The sequence below is a fragment of the Oryza glaberrima genome, chromosome 6, assembly GCF_000147395.1.
Source record: "Oryza glaberrima chromosome 6, OglaRS2, whole genome shotgun sequence".
NCBI lineage: Eukaryota > Viridiplantae > Streptophyta > Magnoliopsida > Poales > Poaceae > Oryza > Oryza glaberrima.
This window is the reverse complement of record NC_068331.1, coordinates 7,457,304-7,477,083: the sequence shown is the minus strand read 5'-3', so window position 1 is coordinate 7,477,083 and position 19,780 is coordinate 7,457,304. Positions and strand designations below refer to the sequence as shown.

At 41.7% G+C, this 19,780-nt stretch overlaps 2 protein-coding genes across 2 annotated transcripts; one reads left to right on the top strand and one right to left on the bottom strand.

The window, feature by feature from the left end:
- The first annotated feature begins 9,973 nt into the window (after nucleotides 1-9,973).
- LOC127775761 (benzoate O-methyltransferase-like) lies at nucleotides 9,974-12,451 on the top strand. Its single transcript, XM_052302050.1, has 4 exons — nucleotides 9,974-10,152; nucleotides 10,626-11,036; nucleotides 11,567-11,839; nucleotides 11,925-12,451. The coding sequence occupies exons 1-4, from the start codon at nucleotides 10,075-10,077 to the stop codon at nucleotides 12,282-12,284; spliced, it is 1,122 nt and encodes a 373-aa protein (XP_052158010.1). The 5' UTR covers nucleotides 9,974-10,074; the 3' UTR covers nucleotides 12,285-12,451.
- A 1,895-nt stretch (nucleotides 12,452-14,346) lies between these two features.
- On the bottom strand, nucleotides 14,347-17,838 carry LOC127776357 (cystathionine gamma-synthase 1, chloroplastic-like). Its single transcript, XM_052302720.1, has 5 exons — nucleotides 17,818-17,838; nucleotides 16,794-16,853; nucleotides 16,412-16,702; nucleotides 14,972-15,276; nucleotides 14,347-14,558 (listed from the first exon to the last, which is right to left on the bottom strand). The coding sequence occupies exons 1-5, from the start codon at nucleotides 17,836-17,838 to the stop codon at nucleotides 14,435-14,437; spliced, it is 801 nt and encodes a 266-aa protein (XP_052158680.1). The 3' UTR covers nucleotides 14,347-14,434.
- Between the last annotated feature and the right edge of the window lie 1,942 nt (nucleotides 17,839-19,780).

The window sequence follows — 19,780 nt, the reverse complement described above, 5'->3', positions numbered from 1 at the left end:
GTGATGAACATGGTTTACTGTTTTGTTGGGACCGGTCAGACCAGCCGGAGGTTGCCGGTCAGACCGGCTCATGTGTAGCGGTCAGACCGGCCAGGCCCGCGGTCTGACCGGGCGACGCTTGTCGGTTTCGGTTTCGGGTTGTTTCTTCGTATATCCGTGATTGTTTCATGGTTATGGCTTCTAGATGGATACTATACGTATGTAATACTGTTGTTTGCTAATAATGAGTCAAGTGGGGGATAGCTTGGTCTCGAAATATGGTTTCTTTGTTTGTTTCATGTGTAGGTGACTTGATGCCTTTGGAGAGTATTTGTGGTGATGGACCGGGAGCCGGCTTGGTGGTAAGATGATGTCCGTGGTGGTCAGATATCATGCGGGATACTAAGGCTAGAGTTGATGCACGTGGTTGGTGAAGATTCCAAATGGCATACGATGGAGGTATTGTGTGCGTATGGGATGCGGAGTCGAATTTGGAAGGAGTCTAAATTTGGTATGATTGGTTATGTAAAGTTTGTGTCTTGTACTAGAGGGTTTCCTAAGGTATTTAAGACTCTTAGTATGAGTTTGGTTCGTGGCTTTAGGCTGCCTACCTCATGTATAAATAGAGGGGGAGCGTGAGGCTTCCCAGTATCGCTTTTGAGAGCAATTGAGTTACTAGTTTAGTTAGGGTTTCGAGTTTAGTCGAGATTTTTATAAGGAGTGCTGTTGGTGCACTTTATAAACACAGAGAGAAGCAATAAAGTTGTCATTTACTTTAAGAGTTCTTCGATTTGTGTTTCATCGGGTTCGGCGGTCTAACCGGCGACATACCGGCGGTTAGTCCAGCGGCAGGCGGCGGTCAGACCGACGGAGGAGAGGCGGTCAGACCGGCGGTGACTTCACACGCGGCAAGCAATCTTTAGGCGGTTGGACCGGTGGATCAACACCGGTCAGACCGGTGGCATGAGCTCGGTCAGACCGGCGGATCAACCTCGCTCAGACCGATCTATATCGAATTTGAGGGTAACTTTTATTTCCCCTAAAAGTTTGGGTTTTTGGGTATATCAACCATTCACCCCCTCTGGTTGGCTTAGTTCTTGTGATTTGATCCTTACAAGAGGAGCTACCCATTGCAAATTAAGGACAAACTGCATATTTGAGGTTGAGGCAAACCCGCTAAATCTCTGCAGAAAATACCCGAAATCCTTCAGTTCTCGTCTCGATCTGTTTCCCAGACGAAAGCCTCTGGCTGTTGCAGCAGCTAGCAGCAAGGATTTACGGTAGCAGCAGCAAGCATGCATCAAGCATCAATGGCAGCAGCAACTCAGCGGGTAAGGAACTGAGTCTAAACCAAGTCTAGGCGATTGATTAGTAGTTCGATTTTCATTAGTCTTTATCTTTTTAACTAACAGAAAAAAAATAAAAAAAATGGAAAATGAGAGATCGATAGCGCTGCTGTGCGCTTGTGCCGCTTGCTGTCCTCTGCTCAGTTCCTTACCTGCTGAGTTGCTGCTGCCAAACCAAGTCTAGGCTCAGAGTTATTAATTTCGAGGCTTTCTATTTGAAGTGGCAAAATATCCGTATATTGCAACGGGTGAAGATAATTTTAATACATTGAATAAGATGGTGCCTAAAAATAACAAAGTAGGAATCATGCAGCTGGTTCCATGTTGTTTTTGTGTCGCATGGGAACATAAGCTTATACGGGTCGACCGTACGCTCTATTTCACGGTATTAGCATATAGTACTTCGTGATCTAATTTTGTTAAAAAAAGAGAAGAGGGGAAAAAATCTACATTTATAGTATCATAAATCGATTATGCATGTAATAAACAAACACATTAATCCTTTTATTATTTTTTTCGTGTTCAATACATCAATTAGTCACAAGCAATTAAAACAAACACTATTCAAATCATGTCTACCTTTTGGATCCCCTCCAGACAAAGGTCACACATAGATTTTTTTCTCCTATAAATACTAATTAGCCAAAAAAAACTGATAAATGGTGTCGATGATCGGTAATTTTTGAAGTCACCACAGATGTCTTGGTGTCAACGGATAAGTCACTTACAAATGAAAGAATAATTAACCGTAAATTTGAGCACCAATGTCAAATTTAGTATTTAAACACGGGTGGACTGATTCAACCACAAGGAACCTAACCAGTTGAACTACGCTTACTTTGCAATGCTACCAGTTTATTTCTAGTGGAATATATTTTGACACTATATGATATCAGTGATTACATGCAACACAATTTGCCATGACAAAAGAATTATTTTTGATAGACCCACAAATAGGTAATAAGAATAAAACAATACAAAGAACCGTAAAAACTTTTCTAATTTTAACCTAGAAACTCTAAGGACTTAGTCTTGTTTTAATATGGTTCCAGTCCTTTTGCCTATCAACTAACATTATTCATTTTGTATTTTTTACATGGACTTCATTTTTTCAAATAAATAGTTTCTGCCCGTGCACCCCAAGGGCCCACCTTGGGAGAGACAGCCCAGTAGCCCACGGCGTGGCTTTCAAGCAGCAGCACCAGACCGAGGCCCAAGCGACCTAACATATGTTGCCGACTTCTATATGGACGGGTAGACGTCCAAGTCCAAAAAAAAAAAATCCGTATTAGAAGCGGCTTGACGGACGAAAAGTCGAAAAAAGATGTGTAAACGAGGTGATGAGTTTTTAAAATGTACTGGCAAAAATGCCCGTACGTTGCAACCGAAAGAAAAAACAAAAAAGATGAATTGAAACATATTAAATTCTAATTAAATGAAATACAAACTTTCTAGAATATTTAGGTATTTTTAAGCAGGTAGGTATATAATTAAATTAATTTACAAGTAAAGTAAGTGTGAGAAATAAAATAATATGGTAGGATTTAATTTTTATTAAATTCTCCATATTAATTACACTTTTTGAAATTTTCTTCAAATTTATAGAGATTAATTGCTAATTTTGATAATGCAAATATCATTTTAGCATTTATTTAAATAAAAATCTAAATAAATAACCTTCTTCTCTGTGGACCATTGTCAGCCCATTTTCTTCCTCAGTCAGCAAGCGACCAAAGTCTAATTAATATCCTCATATTCCTCCTTTCACTTGCCATGCGGGCCGTAACCGGAAATGTGGTGTGGTCCGGTGATGTAGGCCAGCCCAACACGATCGATCGATCTGAGCTGTTCGTTTTGATGGACGGCTTAGATTGGTTCCAAATCAATTAAAACCATAATACTAACCCTCCCCCTCCCTCGACCGGCTCTCCGGTCCCCCATCCCCCCTCCCACCATCAGCCGCCTCCCCGCCCGACGCCGAGAAAGCTAATTGGCAAATAGTCACGCGCCCGCCACCCCGCGCGGTGCGCACGCAGAGAGGCCAGGCGCTGACACGTGTGTGATTTTTTCTCTTTTCTGGTTTTTTTCTTTCCCCTTTTTTGTGGTTTTCTGTTCCAGTTTTTTCTTTCTGTTTTTTTATGTTTTTTTGCACTTCTGGTTTTTAACATATACGTATACAAACTATGTATACACACAAATACAAACTTTATATACGCATATGCAAACTTATTTTTACATGCGTATACAAACTTTGTATATATGTATTTTTGGGTTTTTATGCGTACGTATACCAATTTTGTATACACGTATACAAAGTTTGTATGCACGTATACAAAATTTGTATACACGTATTTTTTAGATTTTTTATATGTTCGTAAACAAACTTTATATACATGTGTATATTTTTTATACATAAAAAGTGTATACATACAAAAAAAATTATATACACACGCATGTATATACTATATATACATACGTATAAACTTTGTATACACGTATACAAAGTTTATACGTATGTATATATAGCATATACTATACTACATATAGTAGTATGTATAGTAGTATAGACTAGAGGGGGGGCAGCTGATCGCACGGTGCACCGCTCGCGACCAGTCGCATATCAGCGCCCCTCGCCCGACGTCGCCTCTCTCCTCTCCTCTCTCCCCTCCAGCGGTGCCGCTCCCTCTCCCCTCCCTCTACCCTCCGGCGGCGCTGCTCAGTCTCCACCTCTCCCTCCTATCTCGCCGGCACAGCGCGGCGACAGTGGGGTGCGGCAGAGATGGTGGCGACGGCCGTCCCTCCCCCTCTACCTCTCCACGTCGGCCTCGACGGCCGTCCCTCCATCTCGGTGATGGTGCCCTCTCCACCCTCAAGATCCGGCAGCGCCCTCCCAACGGCAGCGTCGGCGGCGACGACGGCGTCAGCGGCGTCAGCAGGTAGATCCGTCGGTGGTGGCGATCCGGCAGCGGCGGCTCTCTCCGCTGCCTCTATTCTCCCTCCAGCGGCGCCCCGTGGTCGGATCCGATGGTGACAACAGCGTTGGTGGCTTCCCGGTGATGTTTTAGTTTTCTTCCCGTTCTTTTTCTCAGTCGCTTGATTGTCCGATTGGATTTTGTTTTTTTTTTTTGGCTTTATTTGCCTTATCAAGTACTCATACGGACGAAAAATCACGGGGACTGACTAAACGGACGGTGACGAAATGAAAATTACAAATATTTTAATTAGTTAAGATTAAGATTTTGGACGGCGTTTTTTTCTCTTTGGCTTTTTTTTCGCTTTTTTTTTCCGCCGCTTTTCTTGCTGACGGCGTTCGGGCCATTTTTTTTTCTGTTTTTTCCTTCCTTTTCCGGATTGTTTACGGATTCCATATTTTAGACGGTTTTTTTCGGCGTTTTGTATTTTTACTTTTTTGGGCGCTTTTTTAAAAAATGCCTTTTTAGACGGATTTTTTTTCTCGCCGGTGTTTTTTAAATCGGAACGGTTTTTCTCTCTCTCTTTCTTTTCGGACGATGGAAACATTTTGCACTTTTTAAACAGTAGAATAGATAGATAGTAGAGAAATAGACTAACAAAATACCGGTGCGTTGCATTCTAATCTCTTTTGTTTTTCATTACTTTACTCTGTGGAATTGGGCTAGGAACCTATGATGTGTTCTTCAATGCAATTCCGTTTCAACACACAGGCATATTTGCTAGCCATATGAAAGTAATTCCAAACATAAATCTAAAAATGCAACATGCATGACAAAATATTACTAGTTAAGCTATTAACTTTAAAGTTGGTATATGTTGATTTTTTAAGAAAATTGTGGCTGCCTTGTAATAATTTAGGATAGAGATAGTAGTAAATTAGCGCGGAGAAATGAATTAATCACGTGGCTTCATCACTCCGCCAATAATTTTGAACAAGGGAAATAATAGCAGCAACTTTGTCTTTTTCCTTGTTTGTTAGGCGGAGAAGGACTGGGAGAGACCGACCGGTGACAACGAGATGTAGCTAGCGACGAGCAGAGGAATTCCCATGGCAGCGTCCATGGAGGCAAAGAGGGATGGAGAGGGGAGGTTAAGGGGAAGCCCTTAGCTCTTAGCATTCCCTTGACATGCTAGAGGCATGCCTAGAAGGTCGGAGATGGCACACAGTGGTGAATTGACTGCGCGGGCGTGGTGGCTTGGAGAAATTGGCGGAAGCGGATTGATATGATGTTGCTCATCTTTTAATAAGTACTCCCTACGTCTTATAATATAGCAATCTAAAATCAGATGTGACACTGTATAGTACGACGAATCTGAACATGAGGCATGTTCATGTTAGATACATTGTAATATGTAGTGTCCCATTCGTATCTCTCAATTTGTTACACTATATAGTGTTACATTGGATCCTAGGATGCAATATTATAGGATGGAGGGAGTAGGTAAAATATATAAAGTTTTTTTTCGAAACAACGTAAGATATAGACGGTTTCAAAGTCCTATTGTATTGTTTTGTAGTATGATATTGCGTTTAGGTGAAGCCTATAACAGCCCTTTCTCCAGAACTGTGTAGCCAACCCATCCGACGGACGGGCCCACTTACACATACCACTCCGCTTATACTTTTGTCCTCGCTTCGTGTAAAAGGGTTAACCCGAGAGTGACATGGTTGGAGGGAAGCGGCCTTATAAGTTAGTCCTCGCTTTGTGTAAAAGGGTTAACCGGGGGTAATATGGTTGGAGGGAGGAGTCCTTGTAAGTTGGAACATGGTTGTAAGGAAGAGGCCTTATAAGTTGCTTCTTGCTTCGTGTGTAGAAGGGTAAACCCAGGAGTCACATGATTGAAGGGAAGAGACATTATAATTGTTCCAACCTTGCTAAACTAGCAAGCTGTAGGCCGTGCCGTAAAAATCAAGGGCCCTGTGCAAAATCACTAAATTGAGTTTTAAACTAAATCGATGAATAATAATAATAATAATAATAATAATAATAATAATAATAATCGATGGATCTTCTTTTTAATATATTTGCATAGCTCCTTTCTTCTATTGTTTTTTTTCTTCTTACGCTTTTCACGACCGAAGTTATATTTTGTAATCTGATTTGTAGACGATGTGGCTTGAAAATTAAAATACTAGATAAACTTATACACGTATAGATACAACATGCAAAGAAAAAAAATAATTTAGTCCACATAGTAGATAAACCAAATAACCTATGCACGAAAATTGAGAAACATTATCATCAAATAACATATGCAACCAGGAGGCCAGAAGCAGCGACGTAACACGTCGACTCCACCGGTAAGGCAGAAAGACGGACGAGCGATCAAGGAGACGAAGAGGCAACAAAAATATTGGAAAACGAAACGACAGACGGATGAGCAGTCGATTTAATTTTTTATTGAGCTGCCTACACGCATGTAATTGGGGTATTGGGCCTTTGTGGCCCCTCGAAGATGGGGCGGGACGGGCCTGGCAAGGTAAATTTAAATATGCACACATAGCTCTTATGGATCACACAAGTTAAATCCTAGTTGGACCAGGATGTCGCAAAGACAAATCTATTGTGCTATAGAAATGACCGAGATGGACCACCGACAGAAAAAGTTCGTATTTTCGAAGTAGTAGAGAAACGGTTTCAAAGTTAATTTTTTTTACATATTTCTTTTAAATATTTTTAACTTGAATTTATTTTTTTCAGAAACATTTATTTGATATTGCACCTAAGTCAAATATTTCGTGTGCTCAGCTTGTTCAGTTTGATATGATAAGACAAGTGGAGAGAGGGGAAGGCAGAGAGGGCGACATGACAGGTACAGCGGAGTGTTTAGATGGGGCTAAAAATTTTTAGTGCATGTCACATCGAATGTTTGGACGTTAATTTAGAGTATTAAATATAGACTAATAAAAAAACTAATTTCATAAATGAGAGCTAATCTGCGAGACGAATTTTTTAAGCCTAATTAATCCATAATTATGAAAAGTTTACTATAGCATCACATTGTCAAATCATGGCGTAATTAGACTCAAAAGATTCGTCTTGCGAATAAGTCTAAGGTTATAGAATGGGTTTTGTAATTAATGTATGTTTAATACTCTAAATTAATGTCCAAACATCCGATATGATAGAGATTTAAAATAAGTCCCTGTATGCCAAATAGGCCCTTATTATGCCAGTTGACATTAATTGATGGCATGGCAAGCTGATTGCAACATGGAACAAACGAGTGGCCATGGCCATGTCCACGTAGCCGCCCAAGTCCTTTTTGTAATTAGCTTTCTCAACTCGTATTCTTTGTTTTCACACGCATGCATCTGAAACTACTAAAACAGTATGTTTTTATAAAAAAAATTCTATAAAAATATTTTAAAAAATCATATTGATCCATTTTCAAAAACACGTAGCTAATACTTAATTGATATTGCATCTAAGTCAAATATTTCATGTGCTCAGCGTGCTCAGTATGATATGATAAGACGAGTAGAGAGAGGGGAAGGCAAAGAGGGTGACATGACAGGCACGGCGGTACTTATTATGCCAGTTGATATTAATTGATGGCGAACAAACGAGTGGTCATGGCCAAGTCCACATAGCCGCCCCAAGTCCTTTTTTACTGACATTGATTGTTTTTCACGTGCACCTTTCTGAAACTACTAAATGGTATGTTTTTTAAAAAAATTATAAAAAATTGTTTTAGAAAATTATATTGATCTATTTTCAAAAATAAAAACATAGCTAATACTTAATTAATCACACGTTAATGGACTGTTCTTTTTTCATATTTAAACGGAGAGTTCCCAACTCTAACAAAAGAACATAGCCTTTTCCATACTTTCCCAACTCATCTTCCTCGTTTTTCGTGCGCGGACTTCCCAGACTACTAAACAGTGTGTCTTTTAAAAAAATTTTATATGGAAAAGTTGCTTTAAAAATCATATTAATTTATTTTAAATTAATACTTAATTAATTATATTGTAATGAGTTATTCGTTATACGTGCCGAAGAGGAGGGTTACCAACTCTTCTCTGAATCCAGCCTAGTCCCTCCCTTTCCTCACCTACATCCCTCCAGCTTCTCTATCTTGTTGTAGTACTGTTTGTGACGGAGATGGTGACGGGGCTATGTTCGGTACTTGGGGGTTGGAAATCCATCTCCCCGCACGAAAAATAGAGCTGTTCATTAGCACGTGATCATTGATTGAGTATTAGCTATTTTTTAATAAATGGATTAATTTGATTTTTTAAAGCAACTTTTGTATATAAACTTTTTATAATAAATACACCGTTTAGCAGTTTGAAAAACGTGTGCGTGAAAAATGAGGGAGAGGGGTTGGGAACAAGAAGTTCCGAACACACCCTGGGACTGCGATAGTGATGGCTTGGTGCTTTGATGAAGCCTAGTCTTGTGCTAATTCTAGATCCAACGCTGATAGGCTGATCACTAGAGGTAGATCGGCCGCCACAAGGCTTGGGAGTGACGGATTCGCCGCCGGCGAGCTTAGGAGAGGCAGATCATTGCCAGCATGTTGGGGAGCTAGTGGCCTCTACTGGCATGGTGGGTCCTCGCATTCCATCCGTCCAAAAAACTGACTCTGCCTCATCCTCGCCTTCACGTTGGCTATCGTATACTTCCTCCGTCCCAAAATATAAATATTTTTTGGACTCTGATACAATTTTCGAGATGCTACTTTTACCAACAATGTATAAAAGTAAGATGTTTTAAATAAAAATAGTTACACATTATGATAGTTTGTTTAATGATAAATCTAGTAACATCAATTTTACATGATTGATCTGTCGAAACTAGATTTCGGCAATATAAACGGGATAGCGCATGAGACCTACAAGTGGATGGATGCGGAGACAAGAATTTAGACAGGTTTAGGCCCTCTTAACGAGAGTTAATACCCTACTACTATTTGGGGATTTGAATCCGTCGGGTGTAATATTGATCTGGCGATCTAGTTGTGAATCCTCTACCCTAGAGGATCTCCTATCCGCCTTATATAGGATGAGGGGTAGGATTATTACGAGATAGAAACCTTAACCAATACAGTATCGATTTTCTAAACCTACTTCACAATATTATCAAACCAGGACTTTAACTTTAGAATGTTCCGTAATATACAAGAAATGTAATACCCAAGTCATGATCCGTACATATTCCATAGATATAAGTTATCCCCTATAACTAGTCGGATAACTATGCCCTGTGGATATAGGGTACCCATAATCTCCACGTGATCTTTTTTATTTTTGTTGCTTTTAATAGTTAAAGTTGAAAATGTTTGATATGTCACTGTGCTAAAAATTCTTATGTTTTGAAACGGAGGGATTACCTCGCTCTCTCCTTCGGACTAGCTTCGAAGAAGCTGAAGACCCCAATCCACATCTTGATTTGTGCTGCGTGTTTCCCGTCTGTGAAGATCGATGTTTCTTAGGCCTTTGGTTCCGTGCGGTCTGTTTACTTGTCTATGAAAATTCGTTTTCACCGCCAGCGAAACTAATTTAGTACTACTCCAGTAGTTACACCTGCTTTCTGTACGACTGTACCAGTGTTAGCTTGTGGGTTGGCACAGATTTCTCTCGCACAATTTTAGATATTCTGGCTTCTAGCTAGCTGGCATATGTATAGTACTGCTGGTACATGTCTTGGTGATGGTCTATATATGATGGCACCTCGCAATGGAGAGAGTACCCACACTTGAGTTGCATTAATATTGTGCTTGTTGTTGCTACTCAAAGACCCACATATCTAATAATCCAAGACAAGCCATGGTCAATATCGAAGGCGATTTACACATGACCAGTGGGGAAGGAGAAGGTAGCTATGCCAAGTACTCCAGGCGTCAGGTGATTATATTGCTCTTCGTTTTATTTTATTTTTTGGCTGTCAGGTTACATATATGTGTACAAATAACAACATCATGACGTGTTTGGTTTACCTTGGTAAATTATGTTTATTGTGATTTATCAAATATATATAACAATTAGCTTTTCCTCGTATAATAATTATTTTCTCTGCAGTTATTATCCAGCGTCTTCTTTTCTGCTGAAAAGCACGAATCTCTGTCGTCTCTTAATTAATTATCCTCACAGAAAATATATATGTGCTGCAATTAACAATTAGCCATAACTATTCGTAGTACTGGAGAAATTTGTTTAGAAGAATGGATATATCTGTCAGTTATTGATAATATTAACCTAGCATCTACATACTATACAAGATATACATGCATTAGACATAGGTCGACATTGTATAACACCATATAACGTGTCTATATCATGATTAAGAGCTCAAAATTTTCTTTTCTGCTCATTGCTAGACAATTGTTATAGATGAAACTAAGCCAGTCATCGAGAAAGCCATAATAGAAGTGTACAAGGCTATTCTCCCCAAAACTATGGTCATTGCAGACTTAGGTTGCTCTGCAGGACCAAATACGATGTTCTTCATGTCTAATGTCATCAACATCATAGCAGACCACTGTAGTAAGTTGGATGAACATGATCCTATCGAACTTCAGTTCTTCCTAAATGACTTACCAGGTAATGATTTCAACCAACTCTTTCGATCACTCGAAAAGATCAAGACCTCAACTACGATGTATCACAAGGGAGATTCCCTTCCATCATACTACATATCCGGTTTGCCAAAATCCTATTACTCTAGACTTTTCCCTCGTCAGAGTGTTCATCTCTTCCACTCCTCGTATTGTCTTCATTGGCGCTCCCAGGTACGATTATTGATATAAAAATGTTGTTGGGAACATATCCTATACACACAAGTTTCCCGTACATACTCCATACACAGCAACTAACAAATATCACAGAAAATTATATGAAAAATTCGACACATACTTTCAATAGTATTGCACCTATATGTGAAATCTTATCTTCAAATTTATTATATTTTAGCCGTAAAAAAATAGAGAAAATTCTAACAGATTTGTACTCTGAAAATTGTTAGATTTTTCACTTTTTTGTTATAGCTAAAATATAATGAATTTGAATATGAGACTTTGTCACTTTGCATATATGTGTCATCCTATTAGGAGTACATGTCTATTTTTTCGACATTTGCTAGTTGGTGTATATGGGAAACTTGTGTGCATAGGATATGTTCCCCAAAGTTGTTTATGCATTATTGCATATATCTGACGTATATACATGATGTGTACCAATCTTGCATACATGTGATATTGCTTTTAATTTGTAGCTAACTTGAGCTGTGAAATTTTCTAAATTAAGTGATGTGTACATATAGGTGCCAGTGGGACTAGAGGCTGGTGGAAAATCTCTCTCAAATAAGGACAACATATACATCAGCTCCACCACAACACCATTAGTAGTGAAATTATTCCAAGAACAGTTTCGAAAGGACTTTTCCCTTTTCCTCAAGCTCCGCCATGAAGAACTAGTAAACGATGGACACATGGTGCTAATATTTTTTGGACGGAAGGATGAGGATGTATATAATGGAAGTCTCAGCCATATTTTGGGATGTGTCGCAAAGTCACTAGAATCACTTGTTTGCAAGGTAAGAGTAGAGATATCGCTAATTTCTAATTAACATTCTAAGAAGAGATGTGCTAGTCAGAATTAACCATTGATTGATCATATAGGGCCTTGTGAACAAGGAAAAGTTGGAATCCTTCAACCTACCTGTCTATGGGCCATCAGATGACGAAGTAATGGAAATAGTTATGGAAAGCCATATGTTTGACTTGGTTCACATGAAACTCTTTGAGGCAAACTGGGATCCTTATGATGATTCAGTAGATGACGTTGTTCATGACATTGCCAACAGTAGCCAAAATATCACTATGGGCATTAGATCTGTGCTGGAGTCTTTGATAGCAAGTCATTTTGGAGAAAGCATACTTGACGTGTTGTTTCAAGAGTTTAGACCCCTTGTGGCCCAACACCTTGAGAGGGAGAAGACAAAGTATGCCGTCATCGTCATGTCCTTGAAGAAAATATAGTAGCACGTGTGGTCTATGAATGTCCTCTCTCTTACGAGATGCTTTTAAAGAGATCAAACACAATATGGTGACATATATCGTAATAAGAACACTTGTGTGGTTTTGTTTGTCTCCTTTCAACCATTTGCAATATTGCATAATGCTCATATTCTGTAAAACTCTAGCTACATGGATTGTTTCTCCATTGTTTAGCTATATATGGTGTTTGGTTACTTGGCTATATTGATTTGCCTCGGCAAGTATCTATAGGTTAATTTGCAAAATGAACTTCAACATATATATACAAATAATTATACCGTGTAAGACCATCATATCAATTTTACCAGTTATACATGCAATCGTGAATGAGCCTCTATGCATAATTGCCATTGCCAAACTAATCAGCTACAATTTGTTCAAGAGTGGTTTTCCCACTGAAAATTTGGTAACATGCAACGTTAACTAGCGGATCCAGGAAAAATGGTCCCTGGGATCATAGACTAGTCAATAGCATTAATAATAAGTTGAACAATCTAAGAACAACATATGACGACAATATATAATACAATTGTATATAGATCCCTAATATATGATCTCCTCTCTAGCTACATCTTCGCAGGTGAATTATCACACATCATCATTTGGAATTGCAGGTAGAAAACATCGCAAATGAAGCATATACAATAAAAATCATTCATAAATTTATCATATATATATATATATATATATATATATATATATATATATATATATATATATATATATATATATATATATATATATATATATATATATACAGCTCCATAACTTTATCTTCATTTTTTTACTAGGAAACAGTGGAGAAACCCCACGGTAATTTTCATTAATTAAAAAGAATTGTACAAAGGAATGATGAACGCCACGATGCATCGAAGAATAATGATATGGCCTAGCCCTATGGGTGGCTATTTCCTCATTAGGGTCGGTCCTCGTCCCCAACGGGAGAGGGGGCGGGTGGGAATTCCTACCAGCGCGTGAGCGGGGACAGGGGAGAGAATGGACCCGCTGGTCTTCCGGCAGGCCCCCGAAGCTATGAGAAACCACTATGAAGACAATCCATTTAAAGACCCGGTTGATCTATTTTGGTGGTGAAATTGATAGAACCATGTAAAAGCTGAACCCTAATCAACCAACCCTAACTCCCTATATCCTTCACTATTCCCCTTCCATCGCTGCCAAGCGTGCTCTCCCCATCCACCACCAATCCGTGCCCTCGCCGCCCCCAACCATCCTCACCACTCCTAGATGTCGTCGCATTGTCTACGCCAACCGACCACAACTATTGCGAGAGGGAACGACTGATGTGGTTGTCCGACCGAGGGTCGTTGTAACGTAACTTTGATACGCTGTAATTATGTTGGATTGGGGAGGAGCGTCCATAATCAATGTCCTAGGAATGTAGGTTTCAGCTGGACATCGTTACCAGATATCGTGCCTGTGTGTGTTCATTAGTTTGAATTTTCTATGGTGTTATTTCACGTTCGGTTTTCAAGATATATATCTGGGTCGGGTCTTATAACAAGCTGTATTAGAGCTTGAGGGAGATCCTAGGTAGAGATACGAGGGAGGTGCCCCACACTGCGCCAGGTTATATACGTGTCTGAGATAGGACATGGCACAAGGTGGAACACGGTGATGATCAACGAAGTTTAATTGGTGGGTCTTCAGGTGGCGGTCTATACCATTCAATGGGCTACAATCAATACAGGTGAGGACATGTGGTGTTCGGATTGATAGCAGTGGGAGCGATTGGCACTACTCCGGTGGTGTCAGAAACTTTGGTTGTGTGGCTCGAACTTTCAGGTGAGCTACGATCAACTTAATTATCATATATTTTTTATATGGGAAAACCTGTAAATATGATGATGAAGAACTTATCGCAGTTAATTGTCAACTGGTCGGATTCATATTTATGAAGTGTCTTAGTGCCACACCAACATTTTGTATATAAAAAGAGGAGCTTGTAAAATCCTTGGAATAAATAAAATCTGAGTTTCCATATCATTCATTGTTTCTGTCCATACTCATCTTGTATGCGATTGTATACTGGAGCGTCTACTTTTTATTGTCCAAACATAGATAAATTTAGTGATCGAAAAGACGAAACAAGATGCAACGCCTAGCCCTAATAATTAAATCTTCTCTAGGGCTTGGAGTATGTCGTCCTTGAGGTCCTCAAACTTTTCGATCCCAAAACTAAACCTCACAAGGTTATCCTTGATCCCATTCTCGGCCTTCTCCGCGTCACTCTTGCCCCTAGTAAAATTAAGCACGAACTAATTATGCCAACATTAATTAACACATGTTACGTGCGTGCACCAGATTAAATCCGTTAAATGTATGAAATTGAGCGAGCAGTTAATTACTCCATCCTTCTCAAAATAATCATCATATATATTTATGCACCAAAACTAAGAAAATCACATCAGTCAAGACACCATGCACACATTCTCCCACAATGCATGTGTCGATTAAAACATCATCCAATTATACCTTAGCATATACACATTCTCCCATGCTGCATTACTTGTATTATGATAAAATCTATGACCATGCGGTTATATGATGATCAATTTAAAAAATTTTGATTTCTATTATATGATGATGAATTTGGAAAGGGGAGTAATATTTACTGTTGTTATCTGAAGAACACAAACATGGGTGCATACCAGTAGGACATGATGGCCGGCTGCTGCACTAGGCTCTCGCACCCGCCGAGCGAAGTCGCGATGAAGGGCAACTCCAGCGCGTCGACGAACCTCATCGCCCCGCGCATGTCCGACGCCACCTCGAAACTGATCACGCCACCGGCGCCGGTCATCTGCCTCCTCGCGACGCCGTGCCACGGGTAGTTGACACGCTCGACCTTGGGGTGCCTCTCCAGCAGCCGTGCCATCCGCAGCGCCGTCCGGTTCTGCGCCTCCACCCGCAGCGCCATCGTCTTTAGACCGCGAATGATCATGTACGCTGTATTCTGGAAAAAAATATATGTTTGTTGTTGTAACAGTATAAGTGAACTGTATCAAAACGGTTAGGTATTGCTCCCTCCGTTTCAAGTTGTAAGGCGTTTTGACTTTATTTAAAGTTAAACTACTCTAAGTTTGACTAATTCGGTAGAAAAAAGTAGTAATATTTACATCACCAGTATAGTTTCATTAAATATAATTGAATAAATTTTCATAATATATTTGTCTTGGATTAAAAATATTACTATTTTTCTTGTCCACATGAGCGCCCACAGCAAAAAAAAACCGGCACCTTTATAAAGAATAGGTGTCAGTTTTAGAGAAAAACCGACAATTTATTATATGTGCCAATTATTTAAAAAAATCAATAGCTATAATATATTATAGGTACCGACACCTCTAAAAGCTGGGCCAAGCCGAGCTGGGTCACTCACGAGTGCATAAGGAGAGGGAGGGGCAGAGTAGGCGCGTCCTTATCCACTCCACTCGCCTCCTCTCTCTCCAGCGTTGGCGGCTGCACTGCCCCACTGTGAGCGGCGGCAGCAGCACCCTCCCCCATCGTGAGCGGCTGCGGCGCACTCCTCACCCTCAAGATCCGGCGGCGACGGCGGTGTCCATAGCCTTCTGCGGGCAGACCTGGTGGTGACAATGGTGTCAGTGACTTCCCAGTGTTTTGTGAATTAAATTTTGTGATTTTTGCGGTCAATGTTGTTGGTTGATGGATCAATATTGATGAATCATGAGAATTTTTATGATTTGTGTGGGTGATGTTATTGAATGTGGGCTGCTTTGCGAGTAATGTGGAACTGCTCGATGCATTGGCTTGAATTGAGATGGATTTTTTTTTTTGCATTATGGAACCTTAAGGTGCCAATTCCTAAACCGACACCTTTGAGGAGGACTCAAACATACGTGATGCCTACCGGGTGCCAGTTAAGAAATCCAACACCCATACCGGTTGTAAAATCCGGCACCCATGGGGTTTTCCAACTAGCACCAATCACCTTTTGCATAGTAGTGAATACACTTTTTAAGTTTTAGTTAATTCTTAATTAACGATGTAATAATCAACCGCTCCGTTACATGTACCAAGGGGGAAGGTTCCCAATCCTCTTAAAACAAGAAAGCTAGCCAAAGGGTTACTGGACTGATGGCGCCGCCAAGGTCGTGGTGCCACACGCGTATGCGCGAGATGAGCTCCTCCGAGCCGCTGACGCAGCCGGCGATCACGTCGTGGTGGCCTGCGATGTACTTGGTGATGGAGTGGAGGACGACGTCGGCGCCGAGGGTGAGCGGCTTCTGGTTGATGGGCGACGCCAGCGTGCTGTCGATGCACACCAGAGCGCCCCGCTGGTGGCACAGCTCCGCGACGCGCCGCACGTCCACGCACTTGAGGTGAGGGTTCGTCAGCGAGTCCGCGTAGAACATCGTTACCTGCACACATGTACATTCTCGATCGTTAGAACATTTTATCCATGTGTGTGTGTTTGTGCATCGGAATATCGGGGGTTCGTATGTCACGTACATTGCCCTGATCAAGAACGGATTGCAACGCCTCCATGTCGTCCAGATCGACGAACGTCGTCTGCAAATTAATGAAACAATCGACATCATTCAATCTGCAAATTAATGTCATAGTAGGAGCTATATATTGCAATGGGGGACCACCTATCCATTTGTCGATAAATTTTCTACTAAAAATTTGACAGATGTAATTATAGTACAATCATAGTGTAATTACACTATAACTTGTATGTAATTACACTGTAACTTGCATGTAACTACAGTGTAATTTGTATGTAAGTGTCGACGGGCGATACCCGTAGACCGGATATAGAGGGTATTGGGGTACGTTGGTACAAGAATCTACGTAATACGACGTCAAGCAGACAAAAGACGAGGATTATACTGGTTCAGGCCTCTTGGTAGGTAATAGCCCTAATCCAGTTGATGTGGGATTATATGGTGGAAAACACAGGTTACAAAGGGAACAATGGAACTTGAGGGATCCGACGAGATCGTGATCGGGTTGGTTCGACTAGATCCTCGGCGATTTGGCTCCTTGCAGGCTCCGACTTTGTAGGCTGTAAGGGTTGTGTTGGCTCCGAGATTCGATGCCCCAGGTCCTCCCCGGGGGGTCCCTTTTATATCGCAGGTCAGGCGGTTTCCAAGTAGAACTCGGAGATAACAGACCCTATACGATACATTGACGACCCAGTCTTGTCCGAGTAGGGCTCTTTCCATCCGTAGACTTCGTGAAGGATTTCCTTAGTGTACGCAGAAAGTATCCGTATGCGCGTGGGTATACCCTACCAATATGTAACGTATATCGAACGGTAAAGGGTATGCCTAACCCGTAACCCTGACAGTAGCCCTTGACTTCTGCTTAAATGAACTCGTGTAACCATTTGCGACTTCTTGTGTTGAGACTGTTATCGCTCTCGGTGTGAGGACCATAGAGACAGGACGTAGTCGAGAACACCGTGTGAAGCCCAACGGTCACGAGTGAATTTAAACTGAAGTACAAAAAACTGCAGTGCGTAACGGACCCAGAAATCTCCAGCGGGCATCTCTCCCCTTTCCATGGAATTCGCACCGTCGGAAGTGCGTCTATTTAAGGGAATTTTGGGAATCCATTTTGAAATCCGCCTAGTGTGAAGAAGACATCCCGCCTGTAAGCGCTCTTCGTCTTCTCCGCTGTCACAAGAAACCCTAGTTCATCGACCTGAGCCCTCTCTTCGGCGATCTCCGATCAGCGATGGATCTCGGCAAGTCATCCTCCACCAGTGCGTCGCTGAAGAAGCTTCAGGAAGACGGCGCCCTTCCCGGCGGAATCATGGAAAGGGAAGCAGGAGGTACTAATCCCCAGCCCGTCTTAGGTCGCATGGTTGCGATCGAAAACTATATTCTCTAAGGTTTTCTCCCTCCGCCTTCCGAGTTTCTTCTCTTGGTTTTGAACTTCTACGGTCTTTCTCTTCTCCATCTGAACCCCAATTCTATCACCTTTCTTAGCATCTTTTCTCATCTTTGTGAGGCCTACATTGGGGTAGAGCCCTTTCTTGATCTCTTTCACTTCTACTACGAGCTGCGTTGGATGGAGTCCAACAGGGTGTCTAGTTGCGTCGGGTTCCGACTTCAGGATGGCCTGAAGTCGCGTTATATCCCCTTCCAGTGCCCTTCTTCTCGCAGCAAATGGCGGACGAGGTGGTTCTACCTTTAGATCAAAGATTCGAACCCTGTCTTCATTGTTCCCGAGGAACAACCAGACAAGATTTCGTCTTGGACCGCAAAGCCCCCTTTGACCCCCTCTCTCCAGTTGTTTATCGACATTATCGACGACCTCCGAGTACGGGGCTTGTCGGGGTATGAAGTCGCTGTAGACTTCGTTGGTAGGCGGATCCAGCCGCTCCAGGCTCGAGCCCATCCAGCCTTTGACTATTCCGGACTGGAGGACGTGACCCGGGTTTCTCCTCGGGGTATCTTTCTCGCATTTATCCTGACATGCTCATGTTCGCGTTCCTCTTGATTTATCGAAATTTGGTTCTCGATTCTCAGGTCTGAACAGCGAAGCCGTGGAACGTCGTGTTGGTCAGGTGATGATCAGTGGTCCGACAACGGCGAGTGCCATCTCCGTTCCCCTTTGTGAGAAAGGGACGGCCGAACGTGATGCTGCCATCAATGTAAGTGTGCTCGATAGGCATTCTACGTTTTCCTTCCGAGATCACATTGTGACTTGATTAAGCATAGGCTCTTCCTCTGACTGACATTATCGGGCCGTTCGCGGACCATCAGGTGGCAGCGTCTTTGAAAGAGAAGGTCGCCAAGGAGGCGTCTGATGCTGCTGCTGCTACTACAAGTGGTAGCAATGTTCCGACAAAGGGGAGGAAGTTCTCCTCTGTAAGCGGACATCGTAGCAAGGCATCGACCCCCTCGGTAAGCTATCCTGTCGTCAGAACGTACAACCAGAAGAATTTCGCCTTACTTCGCACCGACCATTTTTCAGGCCTCGGACGCGTCTCCCCCGCCTCCACGACGACAACGCCTTGTGATGGTTGGCGAGAAGTGATGCGGACATCACTAACTCGGATACACACAACAATCCTCCAACGGTCATTCAAGGACCGATAACAAGAGCTCGTGCGCGACAATTAAATTTAGAGGTGAGCTCGTTCCTATGTTCTTCTTTGTATGAATTCGAGAATAGATTGCTACCTAATGATTATATTGTGATTAGGAACAATGGAGAGGACAAGGAGACACTTGGAGAAGGACTTAGAGCCATGGAGGATCATCGGGGACGTCCAAGTCAGGGTGGAGGCCCAAACCAAGTCGACGTCGGGTGCAATTCGGAGTCCAGGACCAGTCTGCACTAAAACGGGCGCCCAGGTCGCATACGTGCTCGGATTGGGGCGTTCTTTATATGGATGGAAAACTAAGAAGATAACCTTTCCAATGGTTTTGGTCCCACATTCAAATTCTTTCCGAGTCAATGGGAATTGACCGAACAAGTTG

Coding starts and splice junctions, on each gene's coding strand:
- LOC127776357 (XM_052302720.1), bottom strand. CDS start 17,838: ATGCCCGCTGGAGATTTCTGG. Junction 16,854..17,817: donor TGCCCGCTGGAGATTTCTGG/GTCCGTTACGCA, acceptor ATTAATTTGCAG/ACGACGTTCGTCGATCTGGA. Junction 15,277..16,411: donor TTGGCGGCGCCATCAGTCCA/GTAACCCTTTGG, acceptor ATTTTTTTCCAG/AATACAGCGTACATGATCAT.
- LOC127775761 (XM_052302050.1), top strand. CDS start 10,075: ATGGTCAATATCGAAGGCGATTTACACATGACCAGTGGGGAAGGAGAA. Junction 10,153..10,625: donor CCAAGTACTCCAGGCGTCAG/GTGATTATATTG, acceptor GCTCATTGCTAG/ACAATTGTTATAGATGAAAC. Junction 11,037..11,566: donor GTCTTCATTGGCGCTCCCAG/GTACGATTATTG, acceptor GTGTACATATAG/GTGCCAGTGGGACTAGAGGC.